General features: G+C 39.0%; 3 protein-coding genes across 3 annotated transcripts in view; 2 read left to right on the top strand and 1 right to left on the bottom strand.

Annotated features, from left to right (window-relative positions):
- Positions 1-14,068, bottom strand: part of LOC117339286 — a 46,164-nt gene extending 32,096 nt beyond the window's left edge. The window contains exon 1 of the mRNA XM_033900797.1: positions 13,838-14,068. The gene's annotated coding sequence lies outside the window, so the exon portion shown is untranslated. The remainder of the gene's footprint in view (positions 1-13,837) is intronic.
- The window catches only part of LOC117339285, a 33,736-nt gene continuing 18,580 nt past the window's right edge, over positions 6,725-21,880 (top strand). Inside the window, exon 1 of the mRNA XM_033900795.1 lies at positions 6,725-7,022. The gene's annotated coding sequence lies outside the window, so the exon portion shown is untranslated. The remainder of the gene's footprint in view (positions 7,023-21,880) is intronic.
- LOC117339048 (uncharacterized PPE family protein PPE21-like) overlaps positions 18,196-21,880 on the top strand; it is a 19,943-nt gene continuing 16,258 nt past the window's right edge. The window contains exon 1 of the mRNA XM_033900413.1: positions 18,196-19,836. Coding sequence (XP_033756304.1) covers positions 18,196-19,836 — 1,641 coding nt within the window. The remainder of the gene's footprint in view (positions 19,837-21,880) is intronic.

Below are 21,880 nucleotides of genomic sequence, written 5' to 3'. Positions count from 1 at the left end.
CAGTGTATCAGGGAGACAGGTGGGGGCAGTGTATCAGTGAGACAGGTGGGGCAGTGTATCAGGGAGGCAGGTGGAGACAGTGTATCAGGGAGACAGGTGGGGCAGTGTATCAGGGAGACAGATGGGGGCAGTGTATCAGGGAGACAAGTGGGGTAGTGTATCAGGGAGACAAATGGGGGGTAGTGTATCAGGGAGACAGGTGGGGTAGTGTATCGGGGAGACAAGTGGGGGTAGTGTATGAGGGAGACATGTGGGGACAGTATATCAGGGAGACAGGGTGGGACAGTGTATTAGGGAGACAGGTGGGGGTAGTGTATCAGGGAGACAGGTGGGGACAGTGTATCAGGGAGACAGGTGGGGGCAGTATATCAGGGAGACAGGTGGGGGTAGTGTATCAGAGAGACAGGTGGGGACAGTATATCAGGGAGACAGGTGGGGGTAGTGTATCAGGGAGACAGATGGGGACAGTGTATCAGGGAGACAAGTGGGGTAGTGTATCAAGGAGACAAGTGGGGGTAGTGTATCAGGGAGACAGGTGGGGTAGTGTATCGGGGAGACAAGTGGGGTAGTGTATGAGGGAGACAGGTGGGGGTAGTGTATCAGGGAGACAGGTGGGGTAGTGTATCGGGGAGACAAGGGGGTAGTGTATGAGGGAGACATGTGGGGGTAGTGTATCGGGAAGACAAGTGGGGACAGTGTATGAGGGAGACAGGTGGGGTAGTGTATGAGGGAGACAGGTGGGGTAGTGTATCGGGGAGACAAGTGGGGTAGTGTATGAGGGAGACAAGTGGGGTAGTGTATGAGGGAGACAGGTGGGGTAGTGTATCGGAGAGACAAGTGGGGGTAGTGTATCAGGGAGACAAGTGGGGTAGTGTATCAGGGAGACAGGTGGGGGTAGTGTATGAGGGAGACAGGTGGGGGTAGTGTATGAGGGAGACAGGTGGGGTAGTGTATCGAGGAGACAAGTGGGATAGTGTATGAGGGAGACAGGTGGGGGTAGTGTATCAGGGAGACAGGTGGGGTAGTGTATCAGGGAGACAGGTGGGGGTAGTGTATCAGGGAGACAAGTGGGGTAGTGTATCAGGGAGACAAGTGGGGTGGTGTTTCAGGGAGACAAGTGGGGGTAGTGTATCAGGGAGACAGGTGGGGTAGTGTATCAGGGAGACAAGTGGGGTAGTGTATCAGGGAGACAGGTGGGGTAGTGTATCAGGGAGACAGGTGGGGTAGTGTATCAGGGGAGACAGGGGGGGTGGTGTATCAGGGAGACAGGGGGGGTGGTGTTTCAGGGAGACAAGTGGGGGTAGTGTATCAGGGAGACAGGTGGGGTAGTGTATGAGGGAGACAAGTGGGGGGTGTATCGGGGAGACAGGTGGGGTAGTGTATCAGGGAGACAGGTGGGGTAGTGTATCAGGGAGACAGGTGGGGGTAGTGTATCAGGGAGACAGGTGGGGTAGTGTATCAGGGAGACAAGTGGGGTGGTGTTTCAGGGAGACAAGTGGGGGTAGTGTATCAGGGAGACAGGTGGGGGTAGTGTATCAGGGAGACAGGTGGGGTAGTGTATCGGGGAGACAAGTGGGGAGTAGTGTATGAGGGAGACAGGTGGGGTAGTGTATCGGGGAGACAAGTGGGGTAGTGTATGAGGGAGACAGGTGGGGTAGTGTATCAGGGAGACAGGTGGGGGTAGTGTATCAGGGAGACAGGTGGGGGTAGTGTATCAGGGAGACAAGTGGGGGTAGTGTATCAGGGAGACAAGTGGGGTGGTGTTTCAGGGAGACAAGTGGGGGTAGGGTATCGGGGAGACAGGTGGGGGTAGTGTATCAGGGAGACAGGTGGGGTAGTGTATCAGGGGGACATGTGGGTACAGTGTATCAGGGAGACAGGTGGGGTAGTGTATCAGGGAGACAGGTGGGGTAGTGTATCAGGGAGACAGGTGGGGTAGTGTATCAGGGAGACAGGTGGGGTAGTGTATCAGGGAGACAGGTGGGGTAGTGTATCAGGGAGACAGGTGGGGTAGTGTATCAGGGGGACAAGTGGGGGTAGTGTATCAGGGAGACATGTGGGGTAGTGTATCAGGGGGACAGGTGGGGTAGTGTATCAGGGAGACAGGTGGGGTAGTGTATCAGGGAGACAAGTGGGGTAGTGTATGAGGGAGACAAGTGGGGTAGTGTATCAGGGGGACAAGTGGGGGTAGTGTATCGGGGAGACAGGTGGGTGTAGTGTATGATGGAGACATGTGGGGTAGTGTATGAGGGAGGGAGACAGGTGGGGTAGTGTATCGGGGTGATTTGAAGCTTCTGTGAGTCAAAATTATAACAGTTAAAATTTGACGCTATAACAGTATAATAAGTACCCCCAATGATGTCCTTAACACCAGTGACGAGTTCTGGAAGGACGAAAACAATATCATAGTGTCCTTAACATTAGTGACGAGTCCTGGAAGGACGAAAACAATATCACGGTGTCCTTAACATTAGTGACGAGTTCTTGAAAGACGAAAACATTATTATGTCCTTAACATTAGTGACGAGTCCTGGAAGGATGAAAACAATATCACGGTGTCCTTAACATTAGTGTCGAGTCCTGGAAGGACGAAAACAATATCATGGTGTCCTTAACATTAGTGACGAGTCCTGGAAGGACGAACACAATATCATGGTGTCCTTAACATTAGTGACGAGTCCTGGAAGGACGAAAACAATATCACGGTGTCCTTAACATCAGTGACGAGTCCTGGAAGGACGAAAACAATATCACGGTGTCCTTAACATTAGTGACGAGTCCTGGAAGGACGAAAACAATATCACGGTGTCCTTAACACCAGTGACGAGTCCTGGAAGGATGAAAACAATATCACGGTGTCCTTAACATTAGTGACGAGTCCTGGAAGGATAAAAACAATATCATGGTGTCCTTAACATCAGTGACGAGTCCTGGAAGGATGAAAACAATATCACGGTGTCCTTAACATTAGTGACGAACCTTGGAAGGACGAGAACATTATCATGGTGTCCTTAACATTAGTGACGAGTCCTGGAAGGACGAAAACATTATTATGTCCTTAACATCAGTGACGAGTCCTGGAAGGACGAAAACAGTATTATGATGTTCCTGACATCAGTGACGAGTTCTTGAAGGACGAAAACAACATTTACGACAACGTTTCTTTATTGATAATGTAGCTTGTCTTTGTTCAATCCTTCTGTGGTTTTTAAACTAGGCAAGGGAATTAACCGATATGGTCTTATCGATGTATGATCCGCCAGTCCTATAAATCTACACAGATCGTCAGACATTTAACATTCATACTACCCGGTAAAATCGGAGTTCAAAACAACCTCAGCACAAAACCTCGCAACAATTACTTTTCATCAAAACAGTTCGACCAGATCCTGGAGCACGTCCAGTTTATCTCATTTACAAAGTTATGAGTCTGAAGTTTAATATTGATGATAAAGATACATAGCCACAAAATTCAATAATTATCAATTTAGTATTGGATATGAACAGATGTGTTTCCGGGTTGTCAATAATATCCTTTTACCTTATAATTATTATAATCCCTGACATATCTTTATAAGTATCGATATAACAGTTTGTATAATTATAATCCCTGACGTATCTTTATAAGTATTGATATAACAGTTTGTATAATTATAATTCCTGACGTATCTTTATAAGTATTGATATAACAGTTTGTATAATTATAATTCCTAACATATCTTTATAAGTATTGATATAACAGTTTGTATAATTATAATTCCTAACATATCTTTATAAGTGTCGGTATAACAGTTTGTATAATTATAATTCCTGACGTATCTTTATGAGTATCGATATAACAGTTTGTATAATTATAATCCCTGACGTATCTTTATAAGTATTGATATAACAGTTTGTATAATTATAATTACAGACATATCTTTATAAGTATCGATATAACAGTTTGTATAATTATAATCCCTGACGTATCTTTATAAGTATCGATAAAACAGTTTGTATAATTATAATTCCTGACGTATCTTTATGAGTATCGATATAACAGTTTGTATAATTATAATTACAGACGTATCTTTATAAGTAGTGATATAACAGTTTGTATAATTATAATTACAGACGTATCTTTATAAGTATTGGTATAACAGTTTGTATAATTATAATTACAGACATATCTTTATAAGTACCGATATAACAGTTTGTATAATTATAATTACAGACATATCTTTATAAGTACCGATATAACAGTTTGTATAATTATAATTACAGACGTATCTTTATAAGTACCGATAAAACAGTTTGTATAATTATAATTACAGACATATCTTTATAAGTACCGATATAACAGTTTGTATAATTATAATTACAGACATATCTTTATAAGAACCGATATAACAGTTTGTATAATTATAATTCCTGACGTATCTTTATAAGTACCGATATAACAGTTTGTATAATTATAATTCCTGACGTATCTTTATAAGTAACGATATAACAGTTTGTATAATTATAATTACAGACATATCTTTATAAGTATTGATATAACAGTTTGTATAATTATAATTACAGACATATCTTTATAAGTATTGATATAACAGTTTGTATAATTATAATTCCTGACGTATCTTTATAAGTATTGATTTAACAGTTTGTATAATTATAATTACAGACATATCTTTATAAGTAGTGATATAACAGTTTGTAGAATTATAATTACAGACGTATCTTTATAAGTATTGATATAACAGTTTGTATAATTATAATCCCTGACGTATCTTTATAAGTATTGATATAACAGTTTGTATAATTATAATTACAGACGTATCTTTATAAGTATTGATATAACAGTTTGTATAATTATAATTACAGACGTATCTTTATAAGTATCGATATAACAGTTTGTATAATTATAATTACAGACGTATCTTTATAAGTATTGATATAACAGTTTGTATAATTATAATTACAGACGTATCTTTATAAGTATTGATATAACAGTTTGTATAATTATAATTACAGACGTATCTTTATAAGTATCGATATAACAGTTTGTATAATTATAATTACAGACGTATCTTTATAAGTATTGATATAACAGTTTGTATAATTATAATTACAGACGTATCTTTATAAGTATTGATATAACAGTTTGTATAATTATAATTCCAGACATATCTTTATTAGTATCGGTATAATATATATCTACAGGAACACATTTTAGTAAAACAGGCAGTACATACTACAATTCATAGATAACAGTAAATATTGCTTTCAGTGGCCACGAGTATTCTTTACACCATATTTCTGGAAACAGTTGCCAATGTCGTTTGGCGGTATTTGATTTCAACAGCAAACCACATGTCGAAACAATTGTATCATTTAGAATCTGGTACGCTTGAATGTTCGAAAAAGGCTATGTTGAAAAAGGAAAAGTTAGTTATGTGAGGTTTCCGTGTAGTTCTGGTTTCAGGTAAGCCACATTTGTTAATGTCTGTTTTGTCATTATCGATATGGAAACAATGCTGTACCTGCAGTATGCCTTTATCAGGAAGTCTCAACACTTCTGTTTTGTCATTATCGATATGGAAACAATGCTATACATGCAGTATGCCTTTATCAGGAAGTCTCAACACTTCTGTTTTGTCATTATCGATATGGAAACAATGCTGTACCTGCAGTATGCCTTTATCAGGAAGTCTCAACACTTCTGTTTTGTCATTATCGATATGGAAACAATGCTGTACCTGCAGTATGCCTTTATCATGAAGTCTCAACACTTCTGTTTTGTCATTATCGATATGGAAACAATGCTGTACCTGCAGTATGCCTTTATCATGAAGTCTCAACACTTCTGTTTTGTCATTATCGATATGGAAACAATGCTGTACCTGCAGTATGCCTTTATCAGGAAGTCTCAACACTTCTGTTTTGTCATTATCGATATGGAAACAATGCTATACCTGCAGTATGCCTTTATCAGGAAGTCTCAACACTTCTGTTTTGTCATTATCGATATGGAAACAATGCTATACCTGCAGTATGCCTTTATCATGAAGTCTCAACACTTCTGTTTTGTCATTATCGATATGGAAACAATGCTATACCTGCAGTATGCCTTTATCAGGAAGTCTCAACACTTCTGTTTTGCTGTGGTACCAAGTGACTTTAGTTCCGGAAGACAATTGTTTGGGATAAACTTCCCAAACACAATCATGGCTATCTTCAGAGTTCGAGTCGTTTTATGTGTTACATAGGCAGTACAAGTTGATGAATTATCACAACATACATAAAAAGTCATCTTCTGAATTTAATCTTATCAGCTGACAGGTTTTAACAAATCTCCGACATAATGTTCAATGTTTAGTATTCAATTAGATGACCTCAGGAGAGAGGCTTTATTAATATACAAAACTGTTTTGGATCTGCCTGAACAGTGAGGAGTATATGGACTTTATGCAGGTGAAATACTTAGTTCTGCCTGAATGGGTCAGATTTATAATGGTAGAGCGTTCTAGCTTGATTTGGAAATCTTATCTTGCCTATTGACGGGTAGGCATTCAACAGTCCAACAATAAAATGTGTTAAGTCGGAGAGGCTTTACTTATATACCTAGGTAGATGGAGGGCGCTAGATCTGGCATAGTCAGCTTGACGTGAGGCATGAAGACAGCCAAACTAACAAACCAGTCATACCCGTGTTGTGTTGGCACCATTGATAGGTGTTAATCAAATCGTTAGTGACAAAACGCTACTGCACTGTGAAGAATAATGGGCGGTCCCGTAAGTATTCAACAGCAACCCTAACAGATCCGGATGTCTACAGCTGTGTACATTTGTATGTATTCGAAGACACCAGGAATGTAACCATTTAAACATGTAGGAGTTTCTAATGTAGTTGCTACAGACGCTTGTGTTGGGCTGACTTGAGCACTGAATTAAGTACGTTACAGGGGATACCGAGGGTGGATTTAAAACAGATTACTGCAGCGAGGACAAACAGTTGACGGAAGTTACATCACAACTCTATCGGTGAGTAGGCTTTCCCTCTTGTTTATTTCTTACAGCATTTCGTTGTATATAGGATTTGTATTGTTGGTATATGTACCCCCCAGACAGTCACTGTCCCCATTATCGGACCGATCGAGTGTGATCAATTAACATAAGTGTTATCGCCATTGTGCTTATGTATTGTAACGGAATAAACTCCACGTGATTTTTATATCTGTTGGCCAGAGAAGTCGTGTGAAAGGTCTAGACAGGGTGAAGTCAATACTGTTATATTATTAACAAATATAAGAACTTCTTGATCTACAGGAAAATATTCGTAAAAAGTTGACAATATGATAAAAGTCTGTTTTACTGTAAATATAACATCGAAAAAGGTAATATTGTCTAAAACCTGTTTTACCGTAACAAAAGGTGGCATCTACGGAAAATGTGATAGTTCCGAAAAAAAGGTTACCTCGTAGGTCACTGCCAAAATCTTAATAAACAAGCATTAGATATCTCAAATATATACCAAATTAACAAAAATACATTAAATACTAAATATATGACGTAATAAACTGTTATCAGATCGAGATAACGACAGTTGACTGTCCTCCAGTGTCTGACCACACCTCGGTAGGAGCCACGTCAAACCTCATCACATACAAAGGATATCGAAATGTAAGATCTAAGCGACCCCAAGACTTCCCTAACAAAACGCTTCAGAGGGAACATTTTGACTAATTGTTAACATTGTTACAATGTATATCTGGTATAGACAGTTTTGTAACTAAACGTAGTATCCAATGGCCACTGTTTAGTTTACGACCTTTTAAGTTTTAAATTTTACGTAATTATTTAATTATGACTATTTTATCAATACCATTAATTTTATTTAGAAGTGTTTTTATACAATATAAACAATATCACCATTCAATCTACGACTTCTTGATAATTGTATCTGAACCTGTCATAGCGGTATCGTGTGGCTAATTATTACTATAGAAATCAAATAGAATCGTCTACTTAATATCAATAAAGAATGCCAACTAATTAGAAAAAAAATAACTGATAGGCGTGCTAGGTTGTCAAAAGAATCACAATAGAACGAACTGGCAATTCTTCAATAGATCTCAACAACATGTTGCCGAGCCTTTGTATATCACAGCCCTGTTAACTTATCACGTGATACATCTATTGTAGATACCAGCATATGTAGCTATACATAACATCACTTGTGACGTAGTTAGCTAAACTTGAAGTATTCTTAAAAAAATAGTAGTTACTGCCATCAGTCTAATCGACTCTGATAAATTGTATTAAACAGTTGTAATAACCCCATATCAATTTCGTTACAAAAAGTATTAAGCAACAAGTCTACTCAAATTAATGTTTCTCCTTAACTAAGGCAGTACTTACAGTAGTTTTTGGTATAAGTTCAAATTATTTTACATATCGCGACATAAAAACAGTAGTTATTGGTGTAAGTTCAGATTACATATCACGACATACAAACAGTAGTTATTGGTGTAAGTTCAGATTACATATCGCGACATAAAAACAGTAGTTATTGGTGTAAGTTCAGATTACATAACATATCATACAAACAGTAGTTATTGGTGTAAGTTCAGATTACATATCACGACATACAAACAGTAGTTATTGGTGTAAGTTTAGATTACATATCACGATACACAATCAGTAGTTATTGGTGTAAGTTCAGATTACATATCACATCATACAAACAGTAGTTATTGATGTAAGTTCAGATTACATATCACGACATACAAACAGTAGTTATTGGTGTAAGTTCAGATTACATATCACGATACACAATCAGTAGTTATTGGTGTAAGTTCAGATTACATATCACGACATACAAACAGTAGTTATTGGTGTAAGTTCAGATTACATATCACGACATACAAACAGTAGTTATTGGTGTAAGTTCAGATTACATATCATACAAACAGTAGTTATTGGTGTAAGTTTAGATTACATATCACGACACACAAACAGTAGTTATTGGTGTAAGTTCAGATTACATATCATACAAACAGTAGTTATTGGTGTAAGTTCAGATTACATATCACAACATACAAACAGTAGTTATTGGTGTAAGTTCAGATTACATATCACAACATACAAACAGTAGTTATTGGTGTAAGTTCAGATTACATATCACGACACACAAACAGTAGTTATTGGTGTAAGTTTAGATTACATATCACGACATACAAACAGTAGTTATTGGTGTAAGTTTAGATTAAATATCACGACACACAAACAGTAGTTATTGGTGTAAGTTCAGATTACATATCACGACACACAAACAGTAGTTATTGGTGTAAGTTCAGATTACATATCACATCATACAAACAGTAGTTTTTGGTGTAAGTTTAGATTACATATCACGACACACAAACAGTAGTTATTGGTGTAAGTTCAGATTACATATCATACAAACAGTAGTTATTGGTGTAAGTTCAGATTACATATCACGACATACAAACAGTAGTTATTGGTGTAAGTTCAGATTACATATCACGACATACAAACAGTAGTTATTGGTGTAAGTTTAGATTAAATATCACGATACACAATCAGTAGTTATTGGTGTAAGTTCAGATTACATATCACATCATACAAACAGTAGTTATTGGTGTAAGTTAAGATTAAATATCACAATACACAAACAGTAGTTATTGGTGTAAGTTCAGATTACATATCACGACATACAAACAGTAGTTATTGGTATAAGTTCAGATTACATATCACGATACACAAACAGTAGTTATTGGTGTAAGTTCAGATTACATATCACATCACACAAACAGTAGTTATTGGTGTAAGTTCAGATTACATATCACATCACACAAACAGTAGTTATTGGTGTAAGTTCAGATTACATATCACGACATACAAACAGTAGTTATTGGTGTAAGTTCAGATTACATATCACATCATACAAACAGTAGTTATTGGTGTAAGTTCAGATTACATATCATACAAACAGTAGTTATTGGTGTAAGTTCAGATTACATATCATACAAACAGTAGTTATTGGTGTAAGTTCAGATTACATATCACGACATACAAACAGTAGTTATTGGTGTAAGTTCAGATTACATATCACGATACACAAACAGTAGTTATTGGTGTAAGTTCAGATTACATATCACGACATACAAACAGTAGTTATTGGTGTAAGTTCAGATTACATATCATACAAACAGTAGTTATTGGTGTAAGTTCAGATTACATATCACATCATACAAACAGTAGTTATTGGTGTAAGTTCAGATTACATATCACGACATACAAACAGTAGTTATTGGTGTAAGTTCAGATTACATATCACGACATACAAACAGTAGTTATTGGTGTAAGTTCAGATTACATATCACAACATACAAACAGTAGTTATTGGTGTAAGTTCAGATTACATATCATACAAGCAGTAGTTATTGGTGTAAGTTCAGATTACATATCACGACACACAGACAGTAGTTATTGGTGTAAGTTCAGATTACATATCACGACACACAAACAGTAGTTATTGGTGTAAGTTCAGATTACATATCACAACATACAAACAGTAGTTATTGGTGTAAGTTCAGATTACATATCATACAAACAGTAGTTATTGGTGTAAGTTCAGATTACATATCATACAAACAGTAGTTATTGGTGTAAGTTCAGATTACATATCACGACATACAAACAGTAGTTATTGGTGTAAGTTCAGATTACATATCACAACACACAGACAGTAGTTATTGGTGTAAGTTCAGATTACATATCACGACACACAAACAGTAGTTATTGGTGTAAGTTCAGATTACATATCACGACATACAAACAGTAGTTATTGGTGTAAGTTCAGATTACATATCACGACACACAAACAGTAGTTATTGGTGTAAGTTCAGATTACATATCACGATACACAATCAGTAGTTATTGGTGTAAGTTCAGATTACATATCACACCATACAAACAGTAGTTATTGGTGTAAGTTCAGATTACATAACACGACATACAAACAGTAGTTATTGGTGTAAGTTCAGATTACATATCACGATACACAATCAGTAGTTATTGGTGTAAGTTCAGATTACATATCACGACACACAAACAGTAGTTATTGGTGTAAGTTCAGATTACATATCATACAAACAGTAGATATTGGTGTAAGTTCAGATTACATATCACGACATACAAACAGTAGTTATTGGTGTAAGTTTAGATTACATATCACGACACACAAACAGTAGTTATTGGTGTAAGTTTAGATTACATATCACGACACACAAACAGTAGTTATTGGTGTAAGTTCAGATTACATATCACATCATACAAACAGTAGTTATTGGTGTAAGTTCAGATTACATATCATACAAACAGTAGATATTGGTGTAAGTTCAGATTACAGACCACGACACACAAACAGTAGTTATTGGTGTAAGTTCAGATTACATATCACGACACACAAACAGTAGTTATTGGTGTAAGTTCAGATTACATATCATACAAACAGTAGATATTGGTGTAAGTTCAGATTACATATCACGACATACAAACAGTAGTTATTGGTGTAAGTTCAGATTACATATCACGACACACAAACAGTAGTTATTGGTGTAAGTTCAGATTACATATCATACAAACAGTAGTTATTGGTGTAAGTTCAGATTACATATCACGACATACAAACAGTAGTTATTGGTGTAAGTTCAGATTACATATCACGACATACAAACAGTAGTTATTGGTGTAAGTTTAGATTAAATATCACGACACACAAACAGTAGTTATTGGTGTAAGTTCAGATTACATATCACGACACACAAACAGTAGTTATTGGTGTAAGTTCAGATTACATATCACAACATACAAACAGTAGTTATTGGTGTAAGTTTAGATTAAATATCACGACACACAAACAGTAGTTATTGGTGTAAGTTCAGATTACATATCACAACATACAAACAGTAGTTATTGGTGTAAGTTCAGATTACATATCACAACATACAAACAGTAGTTATTGGTATAAGTTCAGATTACATATCATACAAACAGTAGTTATTGGTGTAAGTTCAGATTACATATCACGACACACAAACAGTAGTTATTGGTGTAAGTTCAGATTACATATCACAACATACAAACAGTAGTTATTGGTGTAAGTTCAGATTACATATCACGACACACAAACAGTAGTTATTGGTGTAAGTTCAGATTACATATCATACAAACAGTAGTTATTGGTGTAAGTTCAGATTACATATCACGACACACAAACAGTAGTTATTGGTGTAAGTTCAGATTACATATCACGACATACAAACAGTAGTTATAGGTGTAAGTTCAGATTACATATCACGACACACAAACAGTAGTTATTGGTGTAAGTTCAGATTACATATCACGACACACAAACAGTAGTTATTGGTGTAAGTTCAGATTACATATCATACAAACAGTAGTTATTGGTGTAAGTTCAGATTACATATCACATCATACAAACAGTAGTTATTGGTGTAAGGTCAGATTACATATCACGACACACAAACAGTAGTTATTGGTGTAAGTTCAGATTACATATCACATCATACAAACAGTAGTTATTGGTGTAAGGTCAGATTACATATCACGACACACAAACAGTAGTTATTGGTGTAAGTTCAGATTACATATCACATCATACAAACAGTAGTTATTGGTGTAAGGTCAGATTACATATCACATCATACAAACAGTAGTTATTGGTGTAAGTTCAGATTACAGACCACGACACACAAACAGTAGTTATTGGTGTAAGTTCAGATTACATATCATGACATACAAACAGTAGTTATTGGTGTAAGTTCAGATTACATATCACGACACACAAACAGTAGTTATTGGTGTAAGTTCAGATTACATATCATACAAACAGTAGTTATTGGTGTAAGTTCGCCACCTGAACCTTGTGTTGTGTAAAGGGTACGAGCCCGGTACTGACGTTTGGTTTGTTTGACAGTGTGAGCTGTTTGACAGTGGGAGCTGTTTGACAGTGTTAGCTGTTTGACAGTGTGAGCTGTTTAATACAGTAATTGCCGAGAATAAGCTCTTGTAGCTGTTTGACAGTTGTCACAAACTCACACATGTATGACGGTATATGATCTGTTTGACAGTTGTCACAAACTCACACATGTATGACGGTATGATCTGTTTGACAGTTGTCACAAACTCACTGCGTGAGCTATTGGACAGTTGCCATGGATACGCTCGTACAGGACTCTGTGAGCTATTTGACAGTTGCCATGGATACGCTCGTACAGAACTCTGTGAGCTTTTTGACAGTTGCCATGGATACGCTCGTAAAGGACTCTGTGAGCTATTTGACAGTTGCCGAGGATACGTCTGAGCTAATTACCTTGGTTAGCGATGATTGGACAATGACTTTTTCGGAGCGTCACTCAATTCCAGTATGAGATATATTAGTTATGTTTTAGTTATGCTGTTATAATCTTCAATTATTTATTTCTGTGTGATGTTATATTTTCCCTATCTTATCTTGACAAAACGTGTCCGTATTGTCTCTATCACGGCATGGATCACGATCAATGAATATATTACAAGTGACTTGATCATCGTCAGTCCAAGGTAGCATTCATCTTTGACTTATAAATATGGTTTATTGAAAAATCTGACCTACCTATTGTATTTATAGGCGAATAGGGTTTTGTATTTTTGTTAAAAGCATTTCAACGAATTAATCACCATTTAACTATATATCATTGTAAGGTTGTAACCAAAACTCATTCAAATATTGATTTATAATGATAATAGAATAAGAAATCATTACTTACCATTGTTGTACTCACTGACGAGGTGTGTATGGGACACGGTTGTAAGGTTGCTTTTTCTTTCAGTTACAAATGATCCTTTGAATAAAACTCCAATAAATTTCGGTCCTTTGTTATTCCGTAGTAACTGAAGAGATCTCTAGTCCAGCCTTGATTATGCACCACATAGGTCTGTATTCCGTGCCATGCAGTGGAGACGATCGAGTACACAACTCTAATCTACGGAATGTTGTTATAAATGTGTAGCGATATCCGGGGGGGGGGGGGGGGGGGGGGTGCTCTGTGTAGCGATATCCGGGATTTTTCTGTGTCCAATTTTCTCACTACTTTGTAGTTTTTACTAAAATCCAATGTACTTCCCATGCAGCATCCTTCGGAAAATATGAGTCGATCATCAGGCCTCAATTGAAATTTGTTTTCAATAAGTCAAAGCTCTTATATATATTACGTATTTCAATATCTGGTGTAGTTGTTATTTTAAGCCCCGATTGGTTTCCACTCTAAAGCCAACAATGTCGCTACTTCACACTGCAGGTTTGGGGCGTGTATACACAGCCACTCTAAAATAAAACGAAATCAGTAATCACATATAGTACAGGTTAGTCATCTACAGTCTAGATAAATATCTACATCGTCTTATGTAACTATGAATCTTATATCCTCACAATTCTTACCGCGTCGTGCCGTCATCCAAAGAATGCGCGCTACTTAATGTGGTTGTAACGACTCCTCGAATATTTGGTAACAATAGAAATCATTGTTGAGATGTACAATGTCAGGGTATCCTTTGTCTTCCTTAGACACAAAAAGTGACAACACGTGTATCCTGTTACATACACTGTTACCTTCATTGTTGTTTTCTAACTTCTATTCAGAATGACAATGGCGTTAATGATATATTGATAGTGCACTTAACAGCCTTTCGTGGTACAATCACAGAAATATATCTACGTCTTCAAAGGTCACATCTGATGTTTAAGTAATTTAAGCAGAAATGCCAACACTTTCAGACTTATCAAAGCTTTTCTACGTGGTAGATTTATTTTATCGTGCTGACTTACAGAATAGAAAAGGTATTGATACAAAAGATAAATTATTGTCGTACTTAAACACATACGTGGTGGAAGTTCTACCTAAAACAAGCTCTAGTGTGTAAATCTGTACTCGAAATACTGAATGAACTCGTGAATCATGAAAACAAATCGGCAACTTATTTCATATTAACTAATGTATCAATACTGTCATTGGTTTACAACTGTCTTAAGCTTTGCCATAGTAACTCGTGTATCCGCACTTTCATTGGTTAACACCTGTGACGTCAGTTACGTTATGCCATAGTAACTCGTGTATCCGCACTTTCATTGGTTAACACTTGTGACGTCAGTTACGTTATGCCATAGTAACTCGCGTATCCACACCTTCATTGGTTAACACCTGTGACGTCAGTTACGTTATGCCATAGTAACTCGCGTATCCGCACTTTCATTGGTTAACACCTGTGCCGTCAGTTACGTTATGCCATAGTAACTCGCGTATCCGCACTTTCATTGGTTAACACCTGTGACGTCAGTTACGTTATGCCATAGTAACTCGCGTATCCGCACTTTCATTGGTTAACACCTGTGACGTCAGTTACGTTATGCCATAGTAACTCGTGTATCCGCACTTTCATTGGTTAACACCTGTGACGTCAGTTACGTTATGCCATAGTAACTCGTTTATCCACTCTTCCATTGGTTTACACATGGGATATCAGTTATGTGTTTTCATCGTAAATAACGCATTCATTTAAAACGTTGTTTCGATTGAGACTCTATGAGTGTCCATAAAATTCTAAATAGCGAAGTTATATTTCTTACATTAAAATATAAACATGAAGCTGACTACTACAGAACCAGATGTTCTCTACGCTCTCGTCAGATAAACCTCCGGGCGTCCCTCTAATTACCGAATACACTGATGAGGAGATAATAATTAAATCAATAGGTTTGGTGGCCATCCTGAGTGTATAATACCAGGATGGGATCTGTGTTATAACAAGTTCCAATATCACATCAATACATGCTACATAATGTTACGTTTTGTGTGTATATTGAATATCACTCCGCTATTTCCGGTTCTGTACAAAATAAGTCGATTTGTTGGCAGACCACATTGATTTGTTTTGGTTTACTCCCCTGGTTACTCGGCTGTTTTACCAATAAACTATGTGATTATACTGTTGGGTGACATACCTGACTGTTTCTGTCAATATCCCACCACACGACTGGTGTTAAACCTTGAGAGTGACCACTCGTGGTGTGGTAGAGATGTCATCACACGACCGGTGTTCAACCTTGAGAGTGACCACTCGTGGTGTGGTAGACATGTCACCACACGACCGGTGTTAAACCTTGAGAGTGACCACTCGTGGTGTGGTAGACATGTCACCACACGACCGGTGTTAAACCTTGAGAGTGACCACTCGTGGTGTGGTAGAGATGTCACCACACGACCGGTGTTAAACCTTCAGAGTGACCACTCGTGGTGTGGTAGACATGTCACCACACGACCGGTGTTAAACCTTGAGAGTGACCACTTGTGGTGTGGTAGACATGTCACCACACGACCGGTGTTAAACCTTGAGAGTGACCACTCGTGGTGTGGTAGACATGTCACCACACGACTGGTGTTAAACCTTGAGAGTGACCACTCGTGGTGTGGTAGAGATGTCACCACACGACCGGTGTTAAACCTTCAGAGTGACCACTCGTGGTGTGGTAGACATGTCACCACACGACCGGTGTTAAACCTTGAGAGTGACCACTTGTGGTGTGGTAGACATGTCACCACACGACCGGTGTTAAACCTTGAGAGTGACCACTCGTGGTGTGGTAGACATGTCACCACACGACCGGTGTTAAACCTTGAGAGTGACCACTCGTGGTGCGGTAGAGATGTCACCACACGACCGGTGTTAAACCTTGAGAGCGACCACTCGTGGTGTGGTAGAGATGTCACCACACGACCGGTGTTAAACCTTGAGAGCGACCACTCGTGGTGTGGTAGAGATGTCACCACACGACCGGTGTTAAACCTTGAGAGTGACCACTCGTGGTGCGGTAGAGATGTCACCAAACGACCGGTGTTAAACCTTGAGAGCGACCACTCGTGGTGTGGTAGACATGTCACCACACGACCGGTGTTAAACCTTGAGAGTGACCACTCGTGGTGCGGTAGACATGTCACCACACGACCGGTGTTAAACCTTGAGAGTGACCACTCGTGGTGTGGTAGAGATGTCACCACACGACCGGTGTTAAACCTTGAGAGTGACCACTCGTGGTGTGGTAGAGATGTCACCACACGACCGGTGTTAAACCTTGAGAGTGACCACTCGTGGTGTGGTAGACATGTCACCACACGACCGGTGTTAAACCTTGAGAGTGACCACTCGTGGTGTGGTAGAGATGTCACCACACAACTGGTGTTAAACCTTGAGAGTGACCACTCGTGGTGTGGTAGAGATGTCACCACACGACCGGTGTTAAACCTTGAGAGTGACCACTCGTGGTGTGGTAGACATGTCACCACACGACCGGTGTTAAACCTTGAGAGTGACCACTCGTGGTGTGGTAGACATGTCACCACACGACCGGTGTTAAACCTTGAGAGTGACCACTTGTGGTGTGGTAGAGATGTCACCACACGACTGGTGTTAAACCTTGAGAGTGACCACTCGTGGTGTGGTAGAGATGTCACCACACGACCGGTGTTAAACCTTGAGAGTGACCACTCGTGGTGTGGTAGAGATGTCACCACACGACCGGTGTTAAACCTTGAGAGTGACCACTCGTGGTGTGGTAGAGATGTCACCACACGACCGGTGTTAAACCTTGAGAGTGACCACTCGTGGTGTGGTAGAGATGTCACCACACGACCGGTGTTAAACCTTGAGAGTGACCACTCGTGGTGTGGTAGACATGTCACCACACGACCGGTGTTAAACCTTGAGAGTGACCACTTGTGGTGTGGTAGACATGTCACCACACGACCGGTGTTAAACCTTGAGAGTGACCACTCGTGGTGTGGTAGACATGTCACCACACGACCGGTGTTAAACCTTGAGAGTGACCACTCGTGGTGTGGTAGACATGTCACCACACGACCGGTGTTAAACCTTGAGAGTGACCACTCGTGGTGTGGTAGACATGTCACCACACGACTGGTGTTAAACCTTGAGAGTGACCACTCGTGGTGTGGTAGACATGTCACCACACGACCGGTGTTAAACCTTGAGAGTGACCACTCGTGGTGTGGTAGACATGTCACCACACGACCGGTGTTAAACCTTGAGAGTGACCACTCGTGGTGTGGTAGAGATGTCACATGTCATTCCGTACAGTGGGGACACTAATGATAGACTTCCGTACAGTGGGGACACTAATGACAGACTTCCGTACAGTGGGGACACTAATGATAGACTTCCGTACAGTGGGGACACTAATGATAGACTTCCGTACAGTGGGAACACTAATGATAGACTTCCGTACAGTGGGGACACTAATGACAGACTTCCGTACAGTGGGGACACTAATGATAGACTTCCGTACAGTGGGGACACTAATGATAGACTTCCGTACAGTGGGAACACTAATGATAGACTTCCGTACAGTGGGGACACTAATGATAGACTTCCGTACAGTGGGGACACTAATGATAGACTTCCGTACAGTGGGGACACTAATGATAGACTTCCGTACAGTGGGGACACTAATGACAGACTTCCGTACAGTGGGGACACTAATGATAGACTTCCGTACAGTGGGGACACTAATGATAGACTTCCGTACAGTGGGAACACTAATGATAGACTTCCGTACAGTGGGGACACTAATGATAGACTTCCGTACAGTGGGGACACTAATGATAGACTTCCGTACAGTGGGGACACTAATGATAGACTTCCGTACAGTGGGGACACTAATGATAGACTTCCGTACAGTGGGGACACTAATGATAGACTTCCGTACAGTGGGGACACTAATGATAGACTTCCGTACAGTGGGGACACTAATGATAGACTTCCGTACAGTGGGGACACTAATGATAGACTTCCGTACAGTGGGAACACTAATGATAGACTTCCGTACAGTGGGGACACTAATGATAGACTTCCGTACAGTGGGGACACTAATGATAGACTTCCGTACAGTGGGAACACTAATGATAGACTTCCGTACAGTGGGGACACTAATGATAGACTTCCGTACAGTGGGGACACTAATGATAGACTTCCGTACAGTGGGGACACTAATGATAGGATTCCGTACAGTGGGGACACTAATGATAGACTTCCGTACAGTGGGGACACTAATGATAGGATTCCGTACAGTGGGGACACTAATGATAGGCTAACGTACAGTGGGGACACTAATAATAGACTTCCGTACAGTGGGGACACTAATGATAGACTTCCGTACAGTGGGGACACTAATGATAGGATCCGTACAGTGGGGACACTAATGATAGACTTCCGTACAGTGGGGACACTAATGATAGACTTCCGTACAGTGGGGACACTAATGATAGGCTTCCGTACAGTGGGGACACTAATGATAGACTTCCGTACAGTGGGGACACTAATGATAGACTTCCGTACAGTGGGGACACTAATGATAGACTTCCGTACAGTGGGGACACTAATGATAGACTTCCGTACAGTGGGGACACTAATGATAGGCTTCCGTACAGTGGGGACACTAATGATAGGATTCCGTACAGTGGGGACACTAATGATAGGCTTACGTACAGTGGGGACACTAATGATAGACTTCCGTACAGTGGGGACACTAATGATAGACTTCCGTACAGTGGGGACACTAATGATAGGCTTTCGTACAGTTGGGACACTAATGATAGGCTTCCGTACAGTGGGAACACTAATGATAGACTTCCGTACAGTGGGGACACTAATGATAGGCTTCCGTACAGTGGGGACACTGATGATAGGCTTCCGTACAGTGGGGACACTAATGATAGGCTTCCATACAGTGGGGACACTAATGATATACTTCCGTACAGTGGGGACACTAATGATAGACTTCCGTACAGTGGGGACACTAATGATAGACTTCCGTACAGTGGGGACACTAATGATAGACTTCCGTACAGTGGGGACACTAATGATAGACTTCCGTACAGTGGGGACACTAATGATAGACTATACATACCGACAGGTTCTTTTATCCTGTTTCTCAATCAATGTCGGGGAATATCATCCAAGGTCCCTGTGTCTTTGGTATTGTGGTACTGGTCCCTGTGTCTTTGGTATTGTGGTACTGGTCCCTGTGTCTTTGGTAGTGTGGTTCTGATCCCTGTGTCTTTGGTAGTGTGGTACTGGTCCCTGTGTTGTTAGTAGTGTGGTACTGGTCCCTGTGTCTTTGGTAGTGTGGTTCTGGTTTCTTTGTCTTTGGTAGTGTGGTACTGGTCCCTGTGTTGTTAGTAGTGTGGTACTGGTCCCTGTGTCTTTGGTAGTGTGGTACTGGTCCCTGTGTCTTTGGTAGTGTGGTACTGGTCCCTGTGTCTTTGGTAGTGTGGTACTGGTCCCTGTGTCTTTGGTAGTGTGGTACTGGTCCCTGTGTCTTTGGTAGTGTGGTTCTGGTTTCTGTGTCTTTGGTATTGTGGTAATGGTTCCTGTGTCTTTGGTATTGTGGTTCTGGTTTCTGTGTCTTTGGTATTGTGGTACTGGTCCCTGTGTCTTTGGTAGTGTGGTTCTGGTTTCTTTGTCTTTGGTAGTGTGGTACTGGTCCCTGTGTCTTTGGTAGTGTGGTTCTGGTTTCTTTGTCTTTGGTAGTGTGGTACTGGTCCCTGTGTCTTTGGTAGTTAAGTTCTGGTCCTCGTTGATTGTCTACCGTTTCTATATCAACTATCGTATACAGTATAAAATCTGACTAGAGAGCTGGATTTACATATAACACCAGGAATATAACTATAGGTATAATATCTACGGTTCTCCCTTCGACTAAACTACGAGTATCGTACCAAATACGAGGAATGTCATTGATTTGTCACGTTATACTGACAGGTTCACACAGTTGATATTTTGGAGTACTTACCTGTGTTAAAATGACAGGAGACGACATCATCATTAACTCAATTAAGAGTCGTGATATAAGGTTGGTGTACAGCACTGGAAATTAAACATCGGATTTAACAGAACACCTCAATACGTTATAGATATATATTGAGCTTCCTGTACAGATTACCGGGGACTTGTAATAACACATTCTACAAGGACATCTGACGAGACCAAGTTATTTTTGTCTGAAATTTTATAAAACTATAAAAAAAATCAAACAGTTATGAATGTATTTAGTTTGCTAATACCAACTGACAGATTCAAAGAAAATCTAATATCATTATTAGCCTAACAAATATAGTATCATAATTAACCTAACAAATATAGTATTATAATTACCCTAACAAATATAGTATCATAATTAACCTAACAAATATAGTATTATAATTAACCTAACAAATATAGTAGTATAATTAACATAACAAATATAGTATTATAATTAACCTAACAAATATAGTATTATAATTAACCTAACAAATATAGTATCATAATTAACCGAACAAATCTAATAGCATTATTAACCTAACAAATATAGTATCATTATTAGCCTAACAAATATAGTATTATAATTAACCGAACAAATATAGTATTATAATTAACATAACAAATATAGTATTATAATTAACCGAACAAATATACTATCATAAATAACCTAACAAATATAGTATTATAATTAACATAACAAATATAGTATTATAATTAACATAACAAATATAGTATTATAATTAACCTAACTAATATAGTATTATAATTAACCGAACAAATATAGTATTATAATTAACATAACAAATATAGTATTATAATTAACCGAACAAATATACTATCATAAATAACCGAACAAATATAGTATTGTAATTAACATAACAAATATAGTATTATAATTAACATAACAATGACATATACTAAATATTCTATACCGAACAAAT

This window comes from Pecten maximus, chromosome 12 (genome assembly GCF_902652985.1).
Source record: "Pecten maximus chromosome 12, xPecMax1.1, whole genome shotgun sequence".
In the NCBI taxonomy this organism is placed as follows: domain Eukaryota; kingdom Metazoa; phylum Mollusca; class Bivalvia; order Pectinida; family Pectinidae; genus Pecten; species Pecten maximus.
Note: the sequence above shows the minus strand (reverse complement) of the source record. Positions and strands in the feature narration are given on the sequence as shown.